We start from the raw sequence: 21,271 nt of genomic DNA on the forward strand, positions 1-21,271 counted from the left end.
GTTTTCTAACAATTTTAAGTAGAGAGCAAGGAGAAATACTAGGAAAATTTAAGGAGATTTAGAAAAATCAGAAAAGAAAAAGTAATAATGGGAAAATAATAAAGGAAATTAAATAAGTAGAAAAATAAAATTAGAAGGTGGAAAATATGAGACAAGGAAAATTTTAAAAAAATTAAGAAGAAATAAAATTAGGAAGAATAAGAAAGGAAAAAGCAAAAAGGAGACCAAGAAAATAAAGGGCAAAATTGAAAAAAAGGAAAATATAATTACAAAAAATTAGAAAAAGTTAAGGAAAAAAGGAGATTAGGAAGTAATAAATAGAACAAGATAGACTTTTCTGCCTACTCTAGCTGGTTTATCACAGTGAGGGTTAATATGTCCCCACTCTCCATAATTATAGCATTGTACATTACTCATATAACCCCATCCTCTTCCTGCTCCAGTTGAGCTTTCTTCACCTCCTGCCAATGCATCCTTCTTATTATTCAGTGCACCTCGGCCTCTTCCTTTTCCCCTTGTTGCCATCCAATTCAAGCTTAGTGACTTCATATATTCTACTGCCTCATGCAAATCTTTCTTAAGTAAATCCTCTTGCAAAAGACTAGATACAATCTCCCTCTTTGCATATGCCTTCATAACTTCAGGATTACTAGCCAATGTCTTGGGCTCTTCTTGCATGCCTAATTGTGGTAGTCTCAACCTTCCACTCCTTTTCTCTGGCTACTCTTGCTGCATCTTCAAAGTTGTCCAAATTTTTTAGCTCAACCTTTAATCTGAGTGTACTCTATTAGTGTAGTAAATTAGGAAGATAAGGGAAAAGGAAAGGCAACCAGCTTGATTAGTGTAACATGAGAGAATGGACACTCTACCAAGAAAGGGAAGAACGTGGAGTTTGATCTCAGCCCTCAGCCTAAAAAGAAGAGTTGAAAGCCCAAGAAGCATTACAAAACTTTGAATTTCCATATTGGTCAACGTCAGGAGGAATACACACTTATGAATGATTTTGAAGAGGAGGACAACCAATATATCTTTTACACAGTTGCTCGGTTTATGCCTAAAACCCAAGAGAGAATGGAAGAAATTGGCCAATCCTAGAAAAACTAATGAGCAGGAGCCCAGAAGAGGAGAGATGGAGATGATGGTTGTGGAAGATCTTCCAGATATATGCCCAAGAGTGGATGCATGGTGTGGAGGCATGAGTGTTGGAGAGGCATATGTTGATGGCGGTGCACAGAACAGTGTTATGACCCAGGCATGTATGGAGAGGCTGGGACTAAAGATGAATGCACATTCAGATTTCAGGCTCTGATCGACAAACCGTGCAAAGGTAAAGTGTCTGGGTATATGAACAAGAGTAGTGATGGATGCTTTTGGAGTGTCATGTTGTATTAATTGCCACATTATGCCTGCTAGTTTGAAGGCATACCCGACTGTTGATTGCTCGCTGACCCCCGTGCCCAATACTTGCGCATACCGTAGATAGAGTGATAGACATTCTCGTACCTCAACTGCAATGCCTCTTTACTCACCAGGTTCTATGAGCTCCATGGACTTTCAGGTCCCCTCATAACCTCGGATGTCTCGTTGCCCTTTTTGCCACGAGCGCCTCGTATTTCTTTTGGATTTTTTCCCCTTTACCTCTAATCCCTTACGGACAACCCCCCACTCCCTTTTTTCCTCATAATTCAAACTATTCTTTACTACTACACTAATCCTCCCCTTTCTACTATTTTTCTAATTTCCTACCCTCTGTTACCTTTTTGCTTCCCCCTGCCCCCCTTTCTAATTTCACCTCTATTCAAGGTTACAATAAATTTCACCTTTTAATTCCCCCCCCCTTCTCAGTTATTTCCCTTTCTTTTATTCATCTTCTTTCTTTTTTTAATTATTTAGTTCCCTTTCCCCTTGTTTGGTTTTTCCCACCCCCCTTCTCTTTATAGATATATTTCCTTTCCCCTCCTCTATTTTTCCTTCCCCTTTCTCTATGTAATTCTTCCTTTATAATGTCCCTTTAAAATTTCTTCCCATTTCTTCCTTTAAAAATTCGCTTTCAAAATTTCCCTCTATAATGTCCCTCATTTACTTCCTCCCACTCTCCATGATTCTCTTTACTTTGTTAATTTTTCTCATACACTTACTCTCCCCCTCCACATGCACCTCGAGATGTTTCTGCCACCATATTCAGGATCATCCCACACAAGCTATAAATCCACCCTCATTACACGTACAATGCTACATTGAGCTGTTTAAGTCCACGATTAAGCGCTTATTTTATTGTGACCCTGACAACAAGGTGAGTTCATCTTGTGTGAGATAGGTCACAAGATGAAAATATCACGTGCAATATGATCGATGAAAGATGAAGATGTTACATATCCTATGCAAAATGTACACGTTGCAATCTTGGATAAATGCTTTCAAATGTTGCAATCTTTACAGAATATAAAAGGTCTTAGAGTGCCCTTTGTGGCTTTCATGTCTAGTCAAGCAATAGACTTGCTTTCCACTTCAAACGATGCATATTGCCAGGATTGGATTTTGGATTCTGGTCCTTCATTCCATGTTAATCTCCATAGGGAATGGTTCTCCACTTATGTGATAGTGGAAAGACATGTTGTGTGCATCTTGGAAATAACTATGCATGTGACATAGTGGGAGCAGGTGACATAAAGTTTGCTTTTGCAAATGGGTCTACATTTGTTTTCAAAAATGTGAGACATGTTCCTAAGCTGACCAAGAGTCTCATTTCAGCGGGTCAGCTAAATGATGTTGGTTTTCAGACCAGCCCAATTAAACCAAAGCAAGATGTCTCTCCACTACCCGATTCCACAAGTGAAGTATCAATCCCATAAAGAAGGCCTAAATGTTGGATGCCTTTGAGATATCTGAACACACGCTTCACGGCATGCCAATGGTGCATAGATGGGCTATGCATATATTTGCTCAACTATGAGACAGCATACTATAGATCAGGTCTCGTATGGCATAGATAAATCAAATAACCAATAGCCTGCTGATGAGAGTGACATCACATGTACCACTCTGTACTACTGCTATCCTCAGAAGAGAAGTGAAAGCCAGGCTCTAATGGTCTGGATATACTAGCTTGCAATCCTCTTAATAGTGGTATATGACCCGAATAGCAGGAAATTCAATTTAACGAATTTAAGTACTAAGAAACACAATAATTTCAACCACTGGGCTGGTCAATAACTAATGTTTGTTAAACCACACTAGTTTAGCACAATCGCATAACTGATGATTGAGCTGAAGCCATATTGCATGACATTCCAACCACTAGGTTGGTTTAGTAAAATAACAATATATTGTTGTTAATTTTTGCTCAACCATGCCACCGGGCTAGACAACAACTAATGTCTATTCAAGCACGCTGATTTAGGACAATCACATAATTATGATTGAGCTGAACGAGCCTACGGTTGCATGATGTTTCAACCACTGGGTTTAGGACAATCACATTTAGTCCAAGCCTGGTTTAGGAAATGAAACTTAGTAAACTATCCCAAAGCTCAATCACAAACAACCACTAGGCTGGTTTAGGCACCACTGACCTGCATTGTATCTAGCATGTGTATGATGTGCTCCTCAAACACCTTGCATCCCGTCCGCTTCTTACAAATGTCCTTTTTATTTGAGGAAACTCTTATATTTTCATGCCAAAATGTCATCACTATAGTAATGACTTCTGCACTTAGGCTATCTCTCCTTTTCTTGCATTTTGTTGAAACCCATAGACTTCTTGGATCGGGATGATCATGCATTGCTTTTGCTCTACATTCAATTGCTGAAGCCATGTTGGTCTTAGGATTGACAACATCTTTGACATTGTGCGCCCAAGCCATTTCTCCTTTGTTTCAGGGGACACCAACATATCTAATGTCGCCCTCTTTGCAACTAGTTGATCTAAGATGTGCACGCCTTTCACATTCTGTAGGCCATTTCTTATGTAAGAGAGCATCGCCTCTTGGGTTTGCATCTCTCGAGGTATTGGTAGGGTTGTTACTCTACGAACTTTAGATACAAGCTAAAGCTTGTGAAGACTCGAGACTGGTAATCACCTAAATGGCCTAATGTTGCTGCCTCAAAAGCTCCCACCAATTATGACACGACAGCTCGTGTTCTTCGCTCTGATGGCAATGATCGAATGCGCGCATTTGCAACCACTCCTTGCAGTTGCTCTGCAAGGAGTATTCTTTCTTCTCATTGTTTCTCCCTTCATAGATGCTACAAAAGTGTCTTCTGTTGCTGATTTGATACAATGCCAACGCTTTCCTCGACCCGCACTGTGTTGCTTGTGCCTTGACCTGGATTTTTAGATTTCCTATCTTGTAGCCTTTTTCTACTTCTCTTGCAAGCCATGGCGAGCTACATGTTGCCATTGATGCCATGGCAATGATAAGTCTAGAATAGACCTAGAGAACCTAGGTGGTGAGGCAAGCAAAGAATAGAAGACAACTTACCCAAAAGAAGACAATGGCAAACCAAAGTCTACACAAGGTCACGTTAAGGTGCATGTGGGTTGTAGGGCATTTACAGGGTGGGGACAGGTTGTAGGTACTTAATCTTCCAAGATTTGATGGGTGGGAGATGTGAAAATTCAAAATTCTCGGGAGTAGCAAAATTTTAGCTGTCGGTTTTTCCCCCTCCGGTGATACATGTCAGCAGAATTGGATATCCCAAACAAGTGCAATGTGGCCTAAAATGCTTCAAAACACAAATAGGCCAAAGGGCATGCTATCGTGTTTGATGCTGTGCATTATTAAATGCAATGGCCTTTGGCATGCTTATGAGCCATATAGCAAGAAAGTGCATGGAAAAAGAAACAATTCAAAATTGTAAATATTCTTGGATTTATTAAAATATCTTTTCACATGCACAAATTATATTTTTCCAACTTCCATTTTAGGATGAATCTAGATACCAATACCAACTATCAATGTTTTATGACCACCATACACTAGTCCCACTAGTTTGGATTCCAAAATTTCAATCTGTTTTGGTTTTCAACAAATCAAAAAAAAGTTATGGAGTGTGCCCTCAAATGGGTATGCATCACTTTAGCACAACATTGGAGGCCCGTTAACCCATGCCTGATATTCTCATTTAGGTACATCCTTCGGTTGAGGAGAATCTCACGTAGTGTACTTTTGAAGGATAACTTGGTTGCATGTATGTATACAATAAAATTTTGACATTTTTGAATAAATTCATATATTTTTTAGTCTTTAGGATGCATGCTTCACATGCAACATAGCACTTGTAATTCTTCAATGGTATTGCTCCAAATCCTTATTCCGTAATTTTTTTCTCTCATGTTCAAGTTTGGAATGTGTACTACAACTTGAAACAAAGTTTTTCAAATTCTATTGAGCAATGCATAGGTTACGGGTCATGCAAGATACCTATATATAGAAAAGTCCCTAAACCTCACCAAAAATGGCTACACCCAACCAAACAATGACCGAGCGGCTAAGATTCCACTAGGATGGCAGTTAATTACCAGCCTCTGTAGTGGCCCACAATTACTCACCTTCTAGTTACCACCACTAGGCTTGCATGCATGATTACTACGAGTTCTATAAATTACCATTCATCAAGTTTGCATACTCAGTAGAGTACTAGAGTGCATGGTAATGAGTGATTAGAGGTGATTGGCTTCATGATTTACTTTTGTGGTAATTACTACCCAGTGGTGGTGGCTCTCATCAACCACGTCTGTGGCCAGTGGGCTCTAGCAGTGAATTACCAGCCACCACAGTGGCCCATAGTTACTCACGTGCCTGTTACTACCACTAGACTTGCATGCATGATCACTACGAGTGCAGTAAATAACAAGTCACCAAGCTTGCATGCTCAATTGAGTGCTAGAATGCATGTTAATGAGTGATTAGAGGTGATTAGAATTCATGATTTACTTTTTTGGTAATTACTGCCCGATGTGGTGGTGGCTCTCATCAGCTATGTATGTCATGGCTAAGATTCCACCGGATTAATTACCATCCACTGCAGTGGCCTGCAGTTACTCACCTACCAGTTATCACCACCAAGCTTGCAGGAGTGCAGTAAATTACTAGTCATTGTGCTTGCATGCTTAGTAGAGTACTAGAATGCATGGTAATGAGTGATTCAAAGGTGATTAGGCTTCATGATTTACTTTTGTGGTGATTACTACTTGGTGGTGGTGGCTCTCATCAGCCACATTTGTCATGGCTAAGATTCCACCAAGATAGTAGTTAATTACTAGCCATTGTAGTGGCCTGCTCACCCACCACCACCAGGCGTCTACTTCATGATTACCAACCCACCTTCTGGAATGATGGCTTGCAATTAATATGGATGGAACCCTAGGCTCTAGCCACCATGGTAGCTCGAACTTTATAATATACAATATCCATGGCATTTGGCATTTTACTATGTTGCTCTCATCCTCCACAGCTCTGCTACTTTTCTCCACACGCTCTGCTAATTTGCTCCACACCCCTCCTCTAGGTCTTTTCCACCCTTGCTCTACTTTGCTCCATGCTCCCTCCTCTGGCTCTCATCACTCATCTGCTCCCTTGCTCATCTGTTGCTCACCCACTCATCTTCACCATGCCTACTACAACCCACCCTCGATGCACTATGATCCCTATTGCACTCACTTGGAGTAGAAATGGCACTAGTGGAAACCCTTTGTTACTAGTTGCTCGGTTTATGCCTAAAGCCCAAGAGAGAATGGAAGAAATTGGCCAATCCTAGAAAAAGAAATGAGCAGGAGCCCACAAGAGGAGAGATGGAGATGATGGTTGTGGAAGATCTTCCAGACATATGCCCAAGAGTGGATGCATGTTGTGGAGGCATGAGTGTTGGAGAGGCATATGTTGATGGCAGTGCACAGATCAATGTTATGACCCAGGCATGTATGGAGAGGCTGGGACTAAAGATGAATGCACATTTAGATTTCAGGCTCCGATTGGCAAACCATGCAAAGGTGAAGTGTCTAGGTATACGAACAAGAGTAGTGATGGATGCTTTTGGAGTGTCATGTTGTATTAATTGCCACATTATGCCTGCTAGTTTGAAGGCATATCTGACTGTCGATTGCTCGTTGACCCCCGTGCCCAATACTTGCGCATACCGTAGATAGAGTGATAGACATTCTCATACCTCGACTGCAATGCCTCTTTACTCACCAGGTTCTATGAGCTCCATGGACTCTTAGGTCCCCTCATAACCTCGGACGTCTCACTGCCCTTTTTGCCACGACCGCCTTGTATTTCTTTTGGATTTTCCCCCCTTTACCTCTAATCCCTTACGGACAACCCCCCACTCCCTTTTTTCCTCATAATTCAAACTATTCTTTACTACTACACTAATCCTCCCCTTTCTACTATTTTTCTAATTTCCTACACTCTGTTACCTTTTTGCTTCCCCCTGCTCCCCTTTCTAATTTCACCTCTATTCAAGGTTACAATAAATTTCACCTTTTAATTCCCCCCCCCTTCTTGGTTCTTTCCCTTTCTTTTATTCATCTTCTTTCTTTTTTTAATTATTTAGTTCCCTTTCCCCTTGTTTGGTTTTTCCCACCCCCCTTCTCTTTATAGATATATTTCCTTTCCCCTCCTTTGTCTTTCCTTCCCTTTTCTCTATGTAATTCTTCCTTTATAATGTCCCTTTAAAATTTCTTCCCATTTCTTCCTTTAAAAATTCCCTTTCAAAATGTCCCTCTATAATGTCCCCCATTTACTTCCTCCCACTCTCCATGATTCTCTTTACTTTGTTAATTTTTCTCATACACTTACTCTCCCCCTCCACATGCACCTTGAGATATTTCTGCCACCATATTTAGGATCATCCCACACAAGCTATAAATCCACCCTCATTACACCTAATGTCTATTCAAGCACACTGGTTTAGGACAATCACGTAATTATGATTGAGCTGAATCAGCCTATGGTTGCATGATGATGTTTCAACCACTAGGCTAGTTTAGGACAATCACATTTAGTTCAAGCCTGGTTTAGGAAATGAAACTTAGTAAACTATCCCAAAGCTCAATCACAAATAACCACTGGGCTGGTTTAGGCACCACTGACCTGCATTGTATCTAGCATGTGTATGATGTGCTCCTCAAACACCTTGCATCTTGTCCGCTTCTTACAAATGTCCTTTCTATTTGGGGAAACTCTTATATTTTCGTGCCAAAATGTCATCACTATAGTAATGACTTCTGCACTTAGGCTATCTCTCCTTTTCTTGCATTTTGTTGAAGCCCATAGACTTCTTGGATCGGGATGATCATGCATTGCTTCTACTCTACATTCAATTACTGGAGTGACGTTGGTCCTAGGATTGACAACATCTTTGACATTGTGCGCCCAAGCCATTTCTCCTTTGTTTCAGGGGACACCAACATAGCTAATTTCGCCCTCTTTGCAACTAGTTGATCGAAGATGTGCACGCCTTTCACTTTCTATAGGCCATTTCTTATGTAAGAGAGCATCGCCTCTCGGGTCTGCATCTCTCGAGGTATTGGTAGGGTTGTTACTCTACGAACTTTAGATACAAGCTAAAGCTTGTGAAGACTCGAGACTAGTAATCACCTAAATGGCCTAATGTTGCTGCCTCAAAGGCTCCCACCAATTATGACACGATAGCTCGTGTTCTTCGCTCTAATGGCAATGATCGAATGCACGCATCTGCAACCACTCCTTGTAGCTGCTCTGCAAGGAGTCTTCTTTCTTCTCATTGTTTCTCCCTTCATAGATGCTACAAAAGTGTCTTCCGTTGCCGATTTGATACAATGCCAACGCTTTCCTCGACCTGCACTGTGTTGCTTGTGCCTTGACCTGGATTTTTAGCTTTCCTATCTTGTAGCCTTTGTCTACTTCTCTTCCAAGCCATGGCGAGCTACATGTTGCCATTGATGCCATGGCCACGATAAGTCTAGAATAGACCCAGAGAACCTAGCTGGTGAGGCAAGCAAAGAATAGAAGACAACTTACCCAAAAGAAGACAATGGCAAACCAAAGTCTACACAAGGTCATGTTAAGGTGCATGCGGGTTGTAGGGCATTTACAGGGCGGGGACAGGTTGCAGGTACTTAATCTTCCAAGATTTGATGGGTGGGAGATGTGAAAATTCAAAATTCTTGGGAGTAGAAAAATTTTAGTTGTCGGTTTTTTCCCCTCCGGCGATACATGTCAGCAAAATTGGATATCCCAAACAAGTGCAATGTGGCCTAAAATGCTTCAAAACACAAATAGGCCAAAGGGCATGCTATCGGGCTTGATGCTGTGCATTATTAAATGCAATGGCCTTTGGCATGCTTATGAGCCATATAGCAAGCAAGTGCACGGAAAAAGAAACAATTCAAAATTGTAAATATTCTTGAATTTATTAAAATATCTTTTCACATGCACAAATTACACTTTTCCAACTTCCATTTTAGGATGAATCTAGATACCAATACCAATTATCAATGTTTTATGACCACCATACACTAGTCCCACTAGTTTAGATTCCAAATTTCAATCTGTTCTGGTTTTCAACAAATCAAAAAAAAGTTATGGGGTGTGCCCTCAAATGGGTATGCATCACTTTAGCACAAGATTGGAGGCCCGTTAACCCATGCCTGATATTCTCATTTAGGTACGTCCGTTAGTTGAGGAGAATCTCACGTAGTGTACTTTTGAAGGATAACTTGGTTGCATGTATGTATACAATAAAATTTTGACGTTTTTGAATAAATTCATATATTTTTTAGTCTTTAGGATGCATGCTTCACATGCAACATAGAACTTGTAATTCTTTAATGGTATTGTTCAATCCTTATTCCGTAATTTTTTTCTCTCATGTTCAAGTTTGGAATGTGTACTACAACTTGAAACAAAGTTTTTCAAATTCTATTAAGCAATGCATAAGTTATGGGTCATGCAAGATACCTATATACAAAAAAGTCCCTAAACCTCACCAAAAATGGCTACACCCAAGCAAACAATGATCGAGCGGCTAAGATTCCACCAGGATAGCATTTAATTACCAGCCCCTATAGTGGCCCACAATTACTCACCTCCTAGTTACCACCACTGGGCTTGCATGCATGATTACTACGAGTTCTATAAATTACCATTCATCAAGTTTGCATACTCAGTAGAGTACTAGAGTGCATGGTAATGAGTGATTAGAGGTGATTGGCTTCATGATTTACTTTTGTGGTAATTACTACCCTATGGTGGTGGCTCTCATCAATCACGTCTGTGGCCACTGGGCTCTAGCAGTGAATTACCAGCCACCACAGTGGCCCATAGTTACTCACCTGCCTGTTACTACCACTGGGCTTGCATGCATGATCACTACAAGTGCAGTAAATAACAAGTCACCAAACTTGCATGCTCAATTGAGTGCTAGAATGCATGTTAATGAGTGATTAGAGGTGATTAGAATTCATGATTTACTTTTTTGGTAATTACTGCCCGGTGGTGGTGGTGGTTCTCATCAGCCACATATGTCGTGGCTAAGATTCCACCGGACCGGTAGTTAATTACCATGCACTGCAGTGGCCCGCAGTTACTCACCTACTAGTTACCACCACCAAGCTTGCAGGAGTGTAGTAAATTACTAGTCATTACACTTGCATGCTTACTAGAGTACTAGAATGCATGGTAATGAGTGATTCAAAGGTGATTAGGCTTCATGATTTACTTTTGTGGCGATTTCACTTGGTGGTGGTGGCTCTCATCAGCCACATTTGTCATGGCTAAGATTCCACCGGGATGGCAGTTAATTACCAGCCATTGTAGTGGCCTGCTCACCCACCACCACTAGGCATTTACTTCATGATTACCAACCCACCTTCTGGGGTGGTGCCAAAGATTCCATTGCGTTGCTTGCAATTAAAATGGATGGAACCCTAGGCTCTAGCCACCATGGTAGCTCAAACTTTATAATATATAAGATCCGTGGCATTTGGCATTTTACTACGTTGCTCTCATCCTCCATAGCTCTGCTACTTTTCTCCACATGCTCTGCTAATTTGCTCTACACCCCTCCTTTAGGTCTTTTCCACCCCTGCTCTACTTTGCTCCATGCTCCCTCCTCTGGCTCTCATCACTCATCTGCTCCCCTGCTCATCTGTTGCTCACCCACTCATCTTCACCATGCCTACTACAACCCACCCTCAATGCACTATCTGTTGCACTCACTTGGAGTAGAAATGGCACTAGTGGAAACCCTTCATTACCACTAGCAATTCCCCCCATATTTGCATGTTACCACCTTAGATGACATGCTCACCCCTGGCCTCTTTATGGCTAGGCTATATGGGTTCCTCTTAGATGTCGACGAGTGCCTCATCATTTTCACAACATAGTACTCTCAACTTGTTGGGGGGGCCATAATCTGAGTCTTGGCAATGTGCATGGTGTTCGGCCTCTCCATCGTCTCCTCCATTGGCTCCATAAAAATTCCCTCTTGCTCAGATGAGGCTCACGACCACTCAGCAATGGCTGGATGTAATCTTTTGGCCTTTAAGGCTCTCAATGATCTTTTGGCTCAGTGGACGCAATGTTTTGGTCTCTAAGGCTCTTAGCAATTGCTAAGTTTTAATTGCATTTATATAATCACTTTTTGTTTAATTTGAGACTCTTTGTATGCATTATTGTTAACTTTTATATTTGAATGGTTCTAGTTGCTAGCTGTAATCTTTTGACCTTTAAGGCTCTCAACAATTGCCAAGTTTTTATGAATGTAAGATCCTCTATTCAATTTGTGCTCAATATAGGTTCTTAATTTTTACATAACCTGTTATTGGATGTAGAAGTACATTGTAATCTCTTTTGCTTAATTTTCACTCGATGAATTGTAGTTGATTATCTAGATGGCACCACTGGGCTCCCAGTCACCACGGGTATATTTACTGCAACAAGGACTTACATACCAATAAAGTAGGACTATAATTTCCTTGGTTTACGACCAAAATAGCGCTAAAATAGCTCCAACAACCCACCGTTGTGGTTGCATGGAGATACATTTAGAAAAATATAATTAAACTTTTAGAAAATGTAATTGACGATATGGCCCTTATGGGTCCCCTCTAGGGGCAAGGTCCATATTGACATGCATTATACAATATCCAAGATGCCACTGGACAGATATGGTATGTTGATACAGCCCTTGACCCTAATGGGGACCCCTCAAGGGCCATATATCCAATTGCATTTTCCTTGGTTGCACAAGGAAATACATTTTCCTTGGTACACAAATATATAACTCCAAGAACTAATACAGTGACTATCATAGATCTCCTTCTGTTTGCCAGTGTGCTTGTCATCATAAACCTCCTCTAATACATAAAAATAGGTAACGGAGCTATAACTCCAAGACCCAATGTGATGGTCGCTCCAAAATAACCTTGAATTCTGGACGATGACAAGTCTTCAGGCCAGAGACTGCGCTGAGGCGATGTTCAAAATGATAGATTGTGTCTCATTATTACACCAAAAAACCAATGCGGTGGTATCTCCAAGACAACCTATGATTTGCATGGGTGCACTGCCTAGTGGCAGGTGGCAAAAGGTTATGCAATGACAGGTGGTCAAAAGCTAGAGACTGCATTGCGGTGGTGTTCAAAATGATAGATTGCGTCTCATTATTATGCCAAAAACCAATGCAGTGGTCTCTCCAAGCCAACATTGAATTTTAATGATTTGCATGGGCACGCTACATAGTGACAGGTGGCAAAGATGCGGAAAAGGCTATGCGATGATAGGTGGTCGTGTTACATGAAGTAGTGCAGAGATGCACGATGTAGTGCAGAGCTGTCCTGTGTTGAGCTCAGCAGTGTTTAGAATAAATACATTGCATCTCATTATTATGCCAGTGCGGGATCATGACGTCTCTCTCTACTATTACTTTCTTAATAACAGGATTATAGAGATGGTAACCCTTCGCCTCTTCATTGTAGCCCATGGACAGAATTACTTCTATGACACTTTCACGGACTGAGGACCGGAGACTCTTGTCCCAAGAGTGACATTGTACGCAGAATCTATACGACCATTGCTCTCCGCAATTTCGAGAGTGATTATTGCACCCTCGGGATAATCCAGCAGATCATCCAGAGCAGTTGTGTTGTGAGAAATTGCTGCCTGCAGAAAAGCAACCAGGACACCCCCCGTGAATCTTCGAAACGGCTCTTTGCAGTTTCTTCCACTACAACCGGAACACATATTTAAGATGCTATAGATAGTGTCGTCGTCTAGGAAATCCAAATGCCCAAAATCAGCAGCAACGAAGTAATAAGTCGGTTCCGCGCTGCATCTATAGAACGCCGCGTGGCCCCATTGCTCAGGAGCGCAAGCAAATATCCAACCTGCGCTTCCTAATCTTGTCCCCAGGACGAGAGTGGGAATGTTGAGATTCAAGTGTTGCTGGGGGTCGGAATACGGAAGGACGATGTGCGGATTTGTCTGGCCAAATGACGTGCCATCCACAGGATCTAGAGCGGCTAATGCCGAGAGTTCCAACGATATATTGGAATTTCCCAGACCCAAAGCCACACCGTATGCTACTTTAGCACCCCGGCTATGCCCGGCTATAACTAATCTTGTCAGATCAGGTGTGGGCCGTATATTGACTGGCAAGACTTCTGCAAAGCTTTCGGCAAGGTTATCAGGAAGCCAGTTAATGACTCGAACAGTCCTGTCAATGTCATCCGTCGCATCGGATTGCAAAGTTGTAATCTGCAAACAGAAAACGAATTAGAGCAGATCCAGCTTTACTTGCAGATTTTGTAAAGAAACATATTTCGGCAATTTGTATAAAGGGGCATATTGACATATGATAGAAACAGTACTTGAGGGGCAACTATAATGTATCCATGAGAGGCTACTTGATTCATAATATCCTCGTAGTAGTGATTCTGCAATAGGAATCCGTGGTGGAAAACTATTACTGGGAAGTCTCCCTGTCGCAATGGAACTGCAACGCACAAAGAGCTGGCGATGGTTTCGGCATTCACGTCGAAGATCTCGACGTCGAAGCTCCCATTATCATAGATGGAGGCGGAAACCATGATCGAGTTGGGCATGCAAAGAAGTGCAAGAAATAGAGAAAGCATACAAAACTTGGGGTCCATTGTTGAAAGATCGAAGCTTACTGCAAAAGCGAGGCGAAGAGATGATGGAGAAGAGAAGGAGATACATATATACACTTGACGGCACACCGTGAAACGCGTGAAGTGATCAATGATCAGCGTCCTTAGTCCTTTCTTCAACATGTGGTTTCATGATGAATTTGTCGGGACTCATGATTCAACATGTGGTTTCATGTTGTCGGGACTCATGCACGGGAATATGTTCCGTTCAGTCCGTAACCAGCTTTTAAAAACTAAGCTTTCTGAGAACAAGTGAGTACAACCAGTGCTAGGAAAAAGAAAACCGTCCCGTCGGGCTAAAATTATCGAAGAAAAACCGGCTCAGAACATTTGGTTTCCTGTGCATGCACGTGAATATTGCCGGAAACCCGTTCCACCGTCGAAAAATAAGCTTTCTGAGAACCAGTGACCACAACCAGTGCTAGGAAAAACTCGCTGTCGTGAATTTTGCACTGGCTGAAATAAAGGAAACCGGCTCAGGTTTCTCCCCCTTAGAATACCGATTAAGATTTTGATATTTACTCATAGATATAAGCAACAAATTTAACTTACAAAGATCTTAGAAAACAAGGGGTCACTCGACGTGCTCGATAGCACTGCCCCTTACCAAAATATGAGACTTTGGCTACCAAGGTTTCATCTAGAAGGACGTCGGTGGTCTTCACATCACGATGAATGGAGACCATGGCAACTTAGAGATGATTTGGTCTTGTATGCTAAGGTAAAGAGTTAATGCATCAGGTGGCTAAGGTAGAGAGTGTGTAAGTGGTTGTTCTTCCCGATTTCAAAGGGCTTCCAAAATAGCGTGTTTCTCTATGCTAGAGCTCTGCCCCTAACGGGGCAGTGCTAGCAAATGTAGGGAGGAGGGGGCTTTGGCTTTTGAGACCAAGTTCTTAGTTTGCTTGGGTACTGAAGAGGACCCTCACACTATTGTGGTTAGTACGTATTTGCTGGCAAGGTTGAAACTTCCTACTTAGTTTCCTTGCTTGAGAGGACAATAATGTTAAGAAACATGCAAAAAGGACAATTGGTGGAATCCAACATAGAATCTCTAAATCTCTTGAGTGTGAAGAACTATTCTTCCCTTCTCTTCGATCGTCCTCTTTAGTGAGAACTATATACATACACACAGACATACATACATACATATACCTATTCATACACACACACACACACACACGTATGTGTGTGTGTGTGTGTGTGCTCATGCCCTACCACCTCAACCTTGGGCCCTAAGTACACCATATTTTATTCATAGTAGAATAAAATATGGTGTACTTAGGGCCCAAGGTTGAGGTGGTAGGGCATGAGCATGTGCCACCCTACCATGTAAGAGGAACCATAGGTGTGTTGTACATAGTCCAGGGCAAATATATTATAAAATGTTGAGGTGGCATGGTTGATCCATGTGCCACCCCTCCACCTAGGTGGCCCCATGCCTATATTTAGTGAGATATGGTGCTAGTAAAATAATGGAGAAAGTTGGATGAGGTGGCAAGATTCCATGTGCCAGCCCTCCACTTGTCCTCTTAGTGCTTTTGCATATTATAAAATAGGGAGGAGTCATGATAGTATCATAGACTTAGGGATATGGGATTTGATTTGAGTGAAAAATGGAGCAAAGGCTTATCGCACACAATTGAGTGTGTGTACCCACCTAGCCCACATGGAAGATGCCTGTTCTCACACCATGCATGTGGGAGTATGCATTTATTGGGAGAGACCCCCTCTTTTGGCTATAAAAGAAGGGGGCTATTTCTTGATGCAACACACTCATTCTTGTATAGCCACCTCCATGCCCTTTTGATTTCTCCATCACCCCCCCATCCTTTTCAATAAAGTATGCCCCTTTCTCCCTAATGTCCATATGCCTCCCGCACTCTCTCTTGTCATGTATACTCACTCTCCTCCCCTCCTTCTCTCTTATGCTATAGCTCCCCACCCCCTCCCTTCAATACCTTCTCCCCCTCTTCCCCTCCCATGGTAACATCTTCTCTCCCTTCTTCCCTCCTCCCCATGGCCTTTGAGCATCACCATACCTCACGCCTGTCAGCTTGTGGTGGTTTGTTTTCCCATCCTAACAAAAATGGTGTGGCTATTGGGATGAAGTCTCCATCGACATGGTGAAGATAATGTTACCACCAATACTAGCATATCTACATTCTTTCCTTGATTTACCGCTTTGATTCTTGTCTTCAACAAGAAAAAACAAAGTCATTTTTTTGCCATTCTCTCTTCTTCTTTTTCCACTCCCTACACTCCCACTTCCCTTTTTTCCCTCTATTCCTCCTCACTCCCTCACTCCACTCTCTCCCTTCACATTCCTATCTTTCCCCCTCCACCCCTCTCCCTTTGTCCTCTCTCTACCTCTCCCATTCCACCTCCTCATCCCTCTTCTCTCTCTTTGTAACTCTCACCTTCTCTCTCTTCTCTCCCTCACCCTCTTTCCTCTCCCTCCCCTCTCTCCTCTCTACACTCGCTTCTCTCTCTTTCCCCATCGGTCCTTCCTCACCCATGCACCCATTGTCTTCCTCCTTCTTGGCCTCCACGTTGATAGCAAGGTTGGGGCAAGAAGAAGGGGAGACAACATGTCGATATGTGGATCAAGCGGTTGGGCTCTTGGAATGCCTAGTAGCTATGCAACCAGATAATGAGGGGTTCATTGTTGGAATGACTCAGTTTGTGTTGAGACATATGGTGTTTGGTGAAGCAGATGAGTTTTGTCTAAATTTGAAGTGGGAGAGTTCGGCAACCATGGAGCATGCAAAGGCAGTTGCAGTGAAGTTTGAGAGTGTCTAGTGATGAAGCCCTAATTCCTCCTCCCCTAGTGTGGTGAATGTCAATGTGGATTATGGTGGATTTGTGTGGTTTCTACAGCCTGTAATCTTAGGAAGACCGTTGATGAGCCTCGCCTGAGCCTCGCCTTGGATTGGCAGATTTGAAAACTAAGTCCACATCGACTCAGCTGCGTAAGTCTCAAGTAGTCTGTCATGGTTGTAAACAAAAGGGGCACTACCAGTCAAAATGTCCAAATATGCCTCAAGTGAATATCATGGAGAATTCTAGTTCAGTTATATTGGGGTGCCGGATGATGATGATGAGATTGAATGTGGCAATGGTTTTGAATCAACTCCTTCTGAAAGTTACAAAGGGTCTAGAGATGGTGATGAGCCACATACTGCTCCTTCAGGTGCTCTTTCTCCTCCTTTGGATATTTCTTACAACAAAGAGTTTGAAGGACTTGATGGATTATTTGATGATGAAAGCATTGATGATCTTGAAGTCCTGGTAGTTCATGCCAATGACAGTGAAATTCTTGTTCCTTCTTCCCCCCCTAATATTGTTAGTGTCACAGAAGCTAATGAGATGGAATGTGATGATAGTGTTCCAGAGGTGTTTAAAATTTTCTTTGAGGATGCTATGATGTCCAGAAATGGATGAACAATGCAACCAACTATGGGTTGAACTTGTTGATTCGGAAGTCATGGTTCTAGATGAAGTGTTGAGCATTCAAGATGACGTTGAGGCCAAGAAGTTGATCAATGTTATGCCTATTAAGGAGTTCCTTGATGTATCTCTTGATGTTTTCATAAGGTGTGATCCCATGATTGATTTTGAGAGGAGCTTGGACCAGTTCTTGCAAGAGTCAGTATGGGATGATGTTCTCAAGTGTATGACAGAGTCTCCATAATACAGGGGGGAGGATGTTTTGGAGGTCTTTCCAACCCAAACCAGGGGGAGTGACCAACATTTCTGCATATTGATCCAGTATCTAGGTTTTGTGACCTTTTTCAGCAGTGATTGACTTGTATTTGATCCAATGCATGTAGATATGGCATTGACACCACACATGGTTTTTGATTGTGGAAAGAACCTAGACCGTGAGTCTCTTGAGTCTAGGAGCTACAAGGACCACATGGAAAGAAGGAACTTAGAGCTTTTCTTTGGTTTTCCCAAGGATGGAGATGCTACACATTCCTTGCCTAGGGGAGGGAGACTGTTATAGGTAAAAATGACCAAGGAAAATGACATAAATAAGTGTGTGTGAATGGATGTGTGGCAATAGCGAAACAAAGTATGGTGTACTTATGGCCCAAGGTTAAGATGGTAGGGCATGACCATGTGCCACTTTTCCATGTAAGAGGACCCACAGGTGTGTTGTACATAATCCAAGACATCTAGATATATTATAAAGAGATTATAAAATGTTGAGATGGCATGATTCCTCCATGTGCCAACCCTCCACCTAGGCAACCATGCTTGCATTTAGTGAGATATGGCCTAAGGTCCATGGGAGAAGTAATATAAAATAGGTGGAGGTGGATAGGATCTTGGATTGTTCCCTCCATGTAGGATGGACCCATGTCGGGGGGTTGTAGATAGTCCGAGGGTGCTAGTAAAATAATGGAGAAAGCTGGATGAGTGGCAAGATTCCATGTCCCAACCCTCCACTTGTCCTCCTAAGTGTTTTTGCATATTATAAAATAGGGAGGAGCCATGATAGTATCATAGAATTAGGGATATGGGATCTGATTTGAGTGGACAATGGGGCAAAGGCTTGTCAAACACACTTGAGAGTGCATTGAAAAAATATGAAGAGGGGAGAGGAGAAGAGTGGAGATGAGGAGAGAGGGCACAACTAGAGAGCACACCACAAATGACTAAGTGTATAAGTCGAACTTTGCAGATAAGTCCAAGATCTTTCAAGTCTAACTTTGCAGATAAGTCTTGTTTTAGCTTTCTGATGAAGCTACCCTTGCTTCCTACCACAATCAGATCATCTACGTACAAAAGTGCAATAGTAATGTCTTCCCCTTGAACTTTGTAGTAGAGAGTATGATCTACATTGGACTTCATGTATCCCAAATCAGCAAAATACTTATCGATTCTGATGTACCAACTTTTGGGTGCTTGCTTTAAGCCGTAGAGACTCTTCTTGAGATGCAAACCTTTTTCTCCTTTCCTGGTTCAACATAACCTACTGGTTATTGCATGTAGACTTCCTCGTCTAGGTAACCATTGAGAAATGCATTCTTGACATTGAGCCGATACACATTCCATCTGTTGAGTGTCACTAGTGATATCAAGAACTCTATGGAATCCATCTTTGCTACTAGAGCATAAGTCTCATCATAGTCTTGACCATATTGCTGTGCAAATCCTTTTGCAACTAGTTTGGCATTGTATCTTTGAATACTGCCATCTAGATTGTACTTCACTTTGTATACCCATTTGTTTGCTATGGCCTTCTTTCCTGGTGGAAGGTCACATAATTCCCAAGTATTCTTCTTATACAAAGCATCCATTTCTTCATTCATAGTAGTTTGCCATTCTGGCTTATCTACTGCATCTTTGAAGTACACTGGCTCTTCTGTAGCCATGATGGTAGTCATAAGCACATAGTTGGTGGTTTCAACTTGAATTGTTTTGCCTTTCTGAGCATATGTCAATCTTGCTAGAGGTATGCTTTCCCTAGTAGACCGTCTGAGCTACTGTGGCTCTGCATGGGGTGTTTTTGGCAATTCTTGCTCTTCTTCATCAAAAATTTTTGTAGATGACTGTGTAATCAGTGCATCTATCTCCTATGTGTTTAAGGTTTTCCATTCCGATTCCTTATGAAAGATTACATATCTAGAGATAATGACCTTGCAGTTGATGGGGTACTACTTCTTGTGGCAATCTCTTTCATAGTGTCCAAACTTATGATAGTAGTTGAACTGGATGTTTGACACTTTGGTGGATGCATTCCCTCATCCTTGGAATCTTCCTCAATTGGAATGATTTCCTCTTTGCTGATGCTAATGTTGCTGAGGATGATGGTGATGCTGATGCTGACTTTGCTGATTACTTTATTGCTGATCATGACCACTTTTCTGGAATGATCTACCTCTGCCTCTACTTTTGTCTAAAGCTATGAATGCCTAATCATTAGAATGACCTTTGCGTGCTTGAATGGCTTGAGTCCTGAGTTTTTCACCAAGTAGGGCTGACTGAAGTTCTTCCAATGTTGGAATTTGCCGTTGAATGGCATGCCTAATCATTAGAATGACCTTTGCATGCTTGAATGGCTTGAGTCCTGAGTTCTTCACCAAGTAGGGCTGGCTGAAGTTCTTCCCGTGTTGGAATTTGCCGTTGAATGGCAATACTTTGGACTAGATTCTCGTATCCCTCTCCTAGTCCATTCAAGATGACTTGAACCATTTCTGCTAGATTCATAGTCTCTCTTGTGCTTCGAGTTGATTGTTGTAGTCTTTGATCTGGAGTACATAAGCATGACCAGTTTTGCTCTACTGTTGCAAAAACTCTGGTTGATTTGGTTTCTCAGTGTGAGAATCGTGGAAGTGTTCTTCGACTTATAGTGAGCTACAAACATATCCCATGCTTCTTTTGATGTCTTGACGGTGTTGAGCTATCCTAGCATGACATCTTGCACATTCTGCTTAATCAGATGATATGCGCACTTGTCTTTCTTATCCCATTCTACCTGTGCTTAGGCAATGGTAGGATTTGCTATAGGTGCAAAAACTATTTGTGTAGCTGGAGATCCTGGTGTAGATCCCACTGCTAGTGCTGCAGACAACAGGTGGAGTAGAGCTACCACTGGCTGGATCATCCAATGATCTAGGTGTAGATCCATCGACATACTCCCATTTGTCTTGAAGTACAAGAATGGTCTCCATTTGGTATTTCCATGTGCCATAATTGGAGTTGTCTAGCTTAGCAGATGCCTCTAGATTGAGGTTGCTAGTCGTAGACATGGTGCAAGAAATAGACTTAAAGTATCATGAATATCACTGTATGAATCAACTACAAAACACTGCTTGTAGCAAGTGAAATCTGAATTGTCGGTGAAGATAGAACTACAATATTTAAAATCCGATCTATATTACAAGGCTTGTGGCAAATGATGTTGTGAATAGCCAAGAGGCTTTACAAGGCTGAAATGATGTGCACAATGCCATAAAATGGTCAAATAGGCTTTACAATGATGGCATGTGTGTGTGAAATCAAATCATGTGCTATCTGCCCACTGAACAATCAGCAATGCCTCTGAACACTCTAAATTCTACTCAGTCAACTGATGAACATCAGGTTTCAGGTAATATGATGATGTGG

At 41.9% G+C, this 21,271-nt stretch overlaps 1 protein-coding gene across 1 annotated transcript; it reads right to left on the minus strand.

Annotated features, from left to right (window-relative positions):
* Positions 1-12,676: 12,676 nt before the first annotated feature.
* Positions 12,677-14,186, minus strand: LOC147891706 (chlorophyllase-2-like). Its single transcript, XM_087387863.1, has 2 exons — positions 13,856-14,186; positions 12,677-13,742 (listed from the first exon to the last, which is right to left on the minus strand). Exons 1-2 carry the CDS (start codon positions 14,135-14,137, stop codon positions 12,984-12,986), a joined length of 1,041 nt encoding a protein of 346 aa, XP_087243989.1. The 5' UTR covers positions 14,138-14,186; the 3' UTR covers positions 12,677-12,983.
* Between the last annotated feature and the right edge of the window lie 7,085 nt (positions 14,187-21,271).

Source organism: Dipteris shenzhenensis, chromosome 17 (assembly GCF_047967505.1).
Source record: "Dipteris shenzhenensis isolate YYH24624 ecotype China chromosome 17, Dip_SZ_1.0, whole genome shotgun sequence".
NCBI lineage: Eukaryota > Viridiplantae > Streptophyta > Polypodiopsida > Gleicheniales > Dipteridaceae > Dipteris > Dipteris shenzhenensis.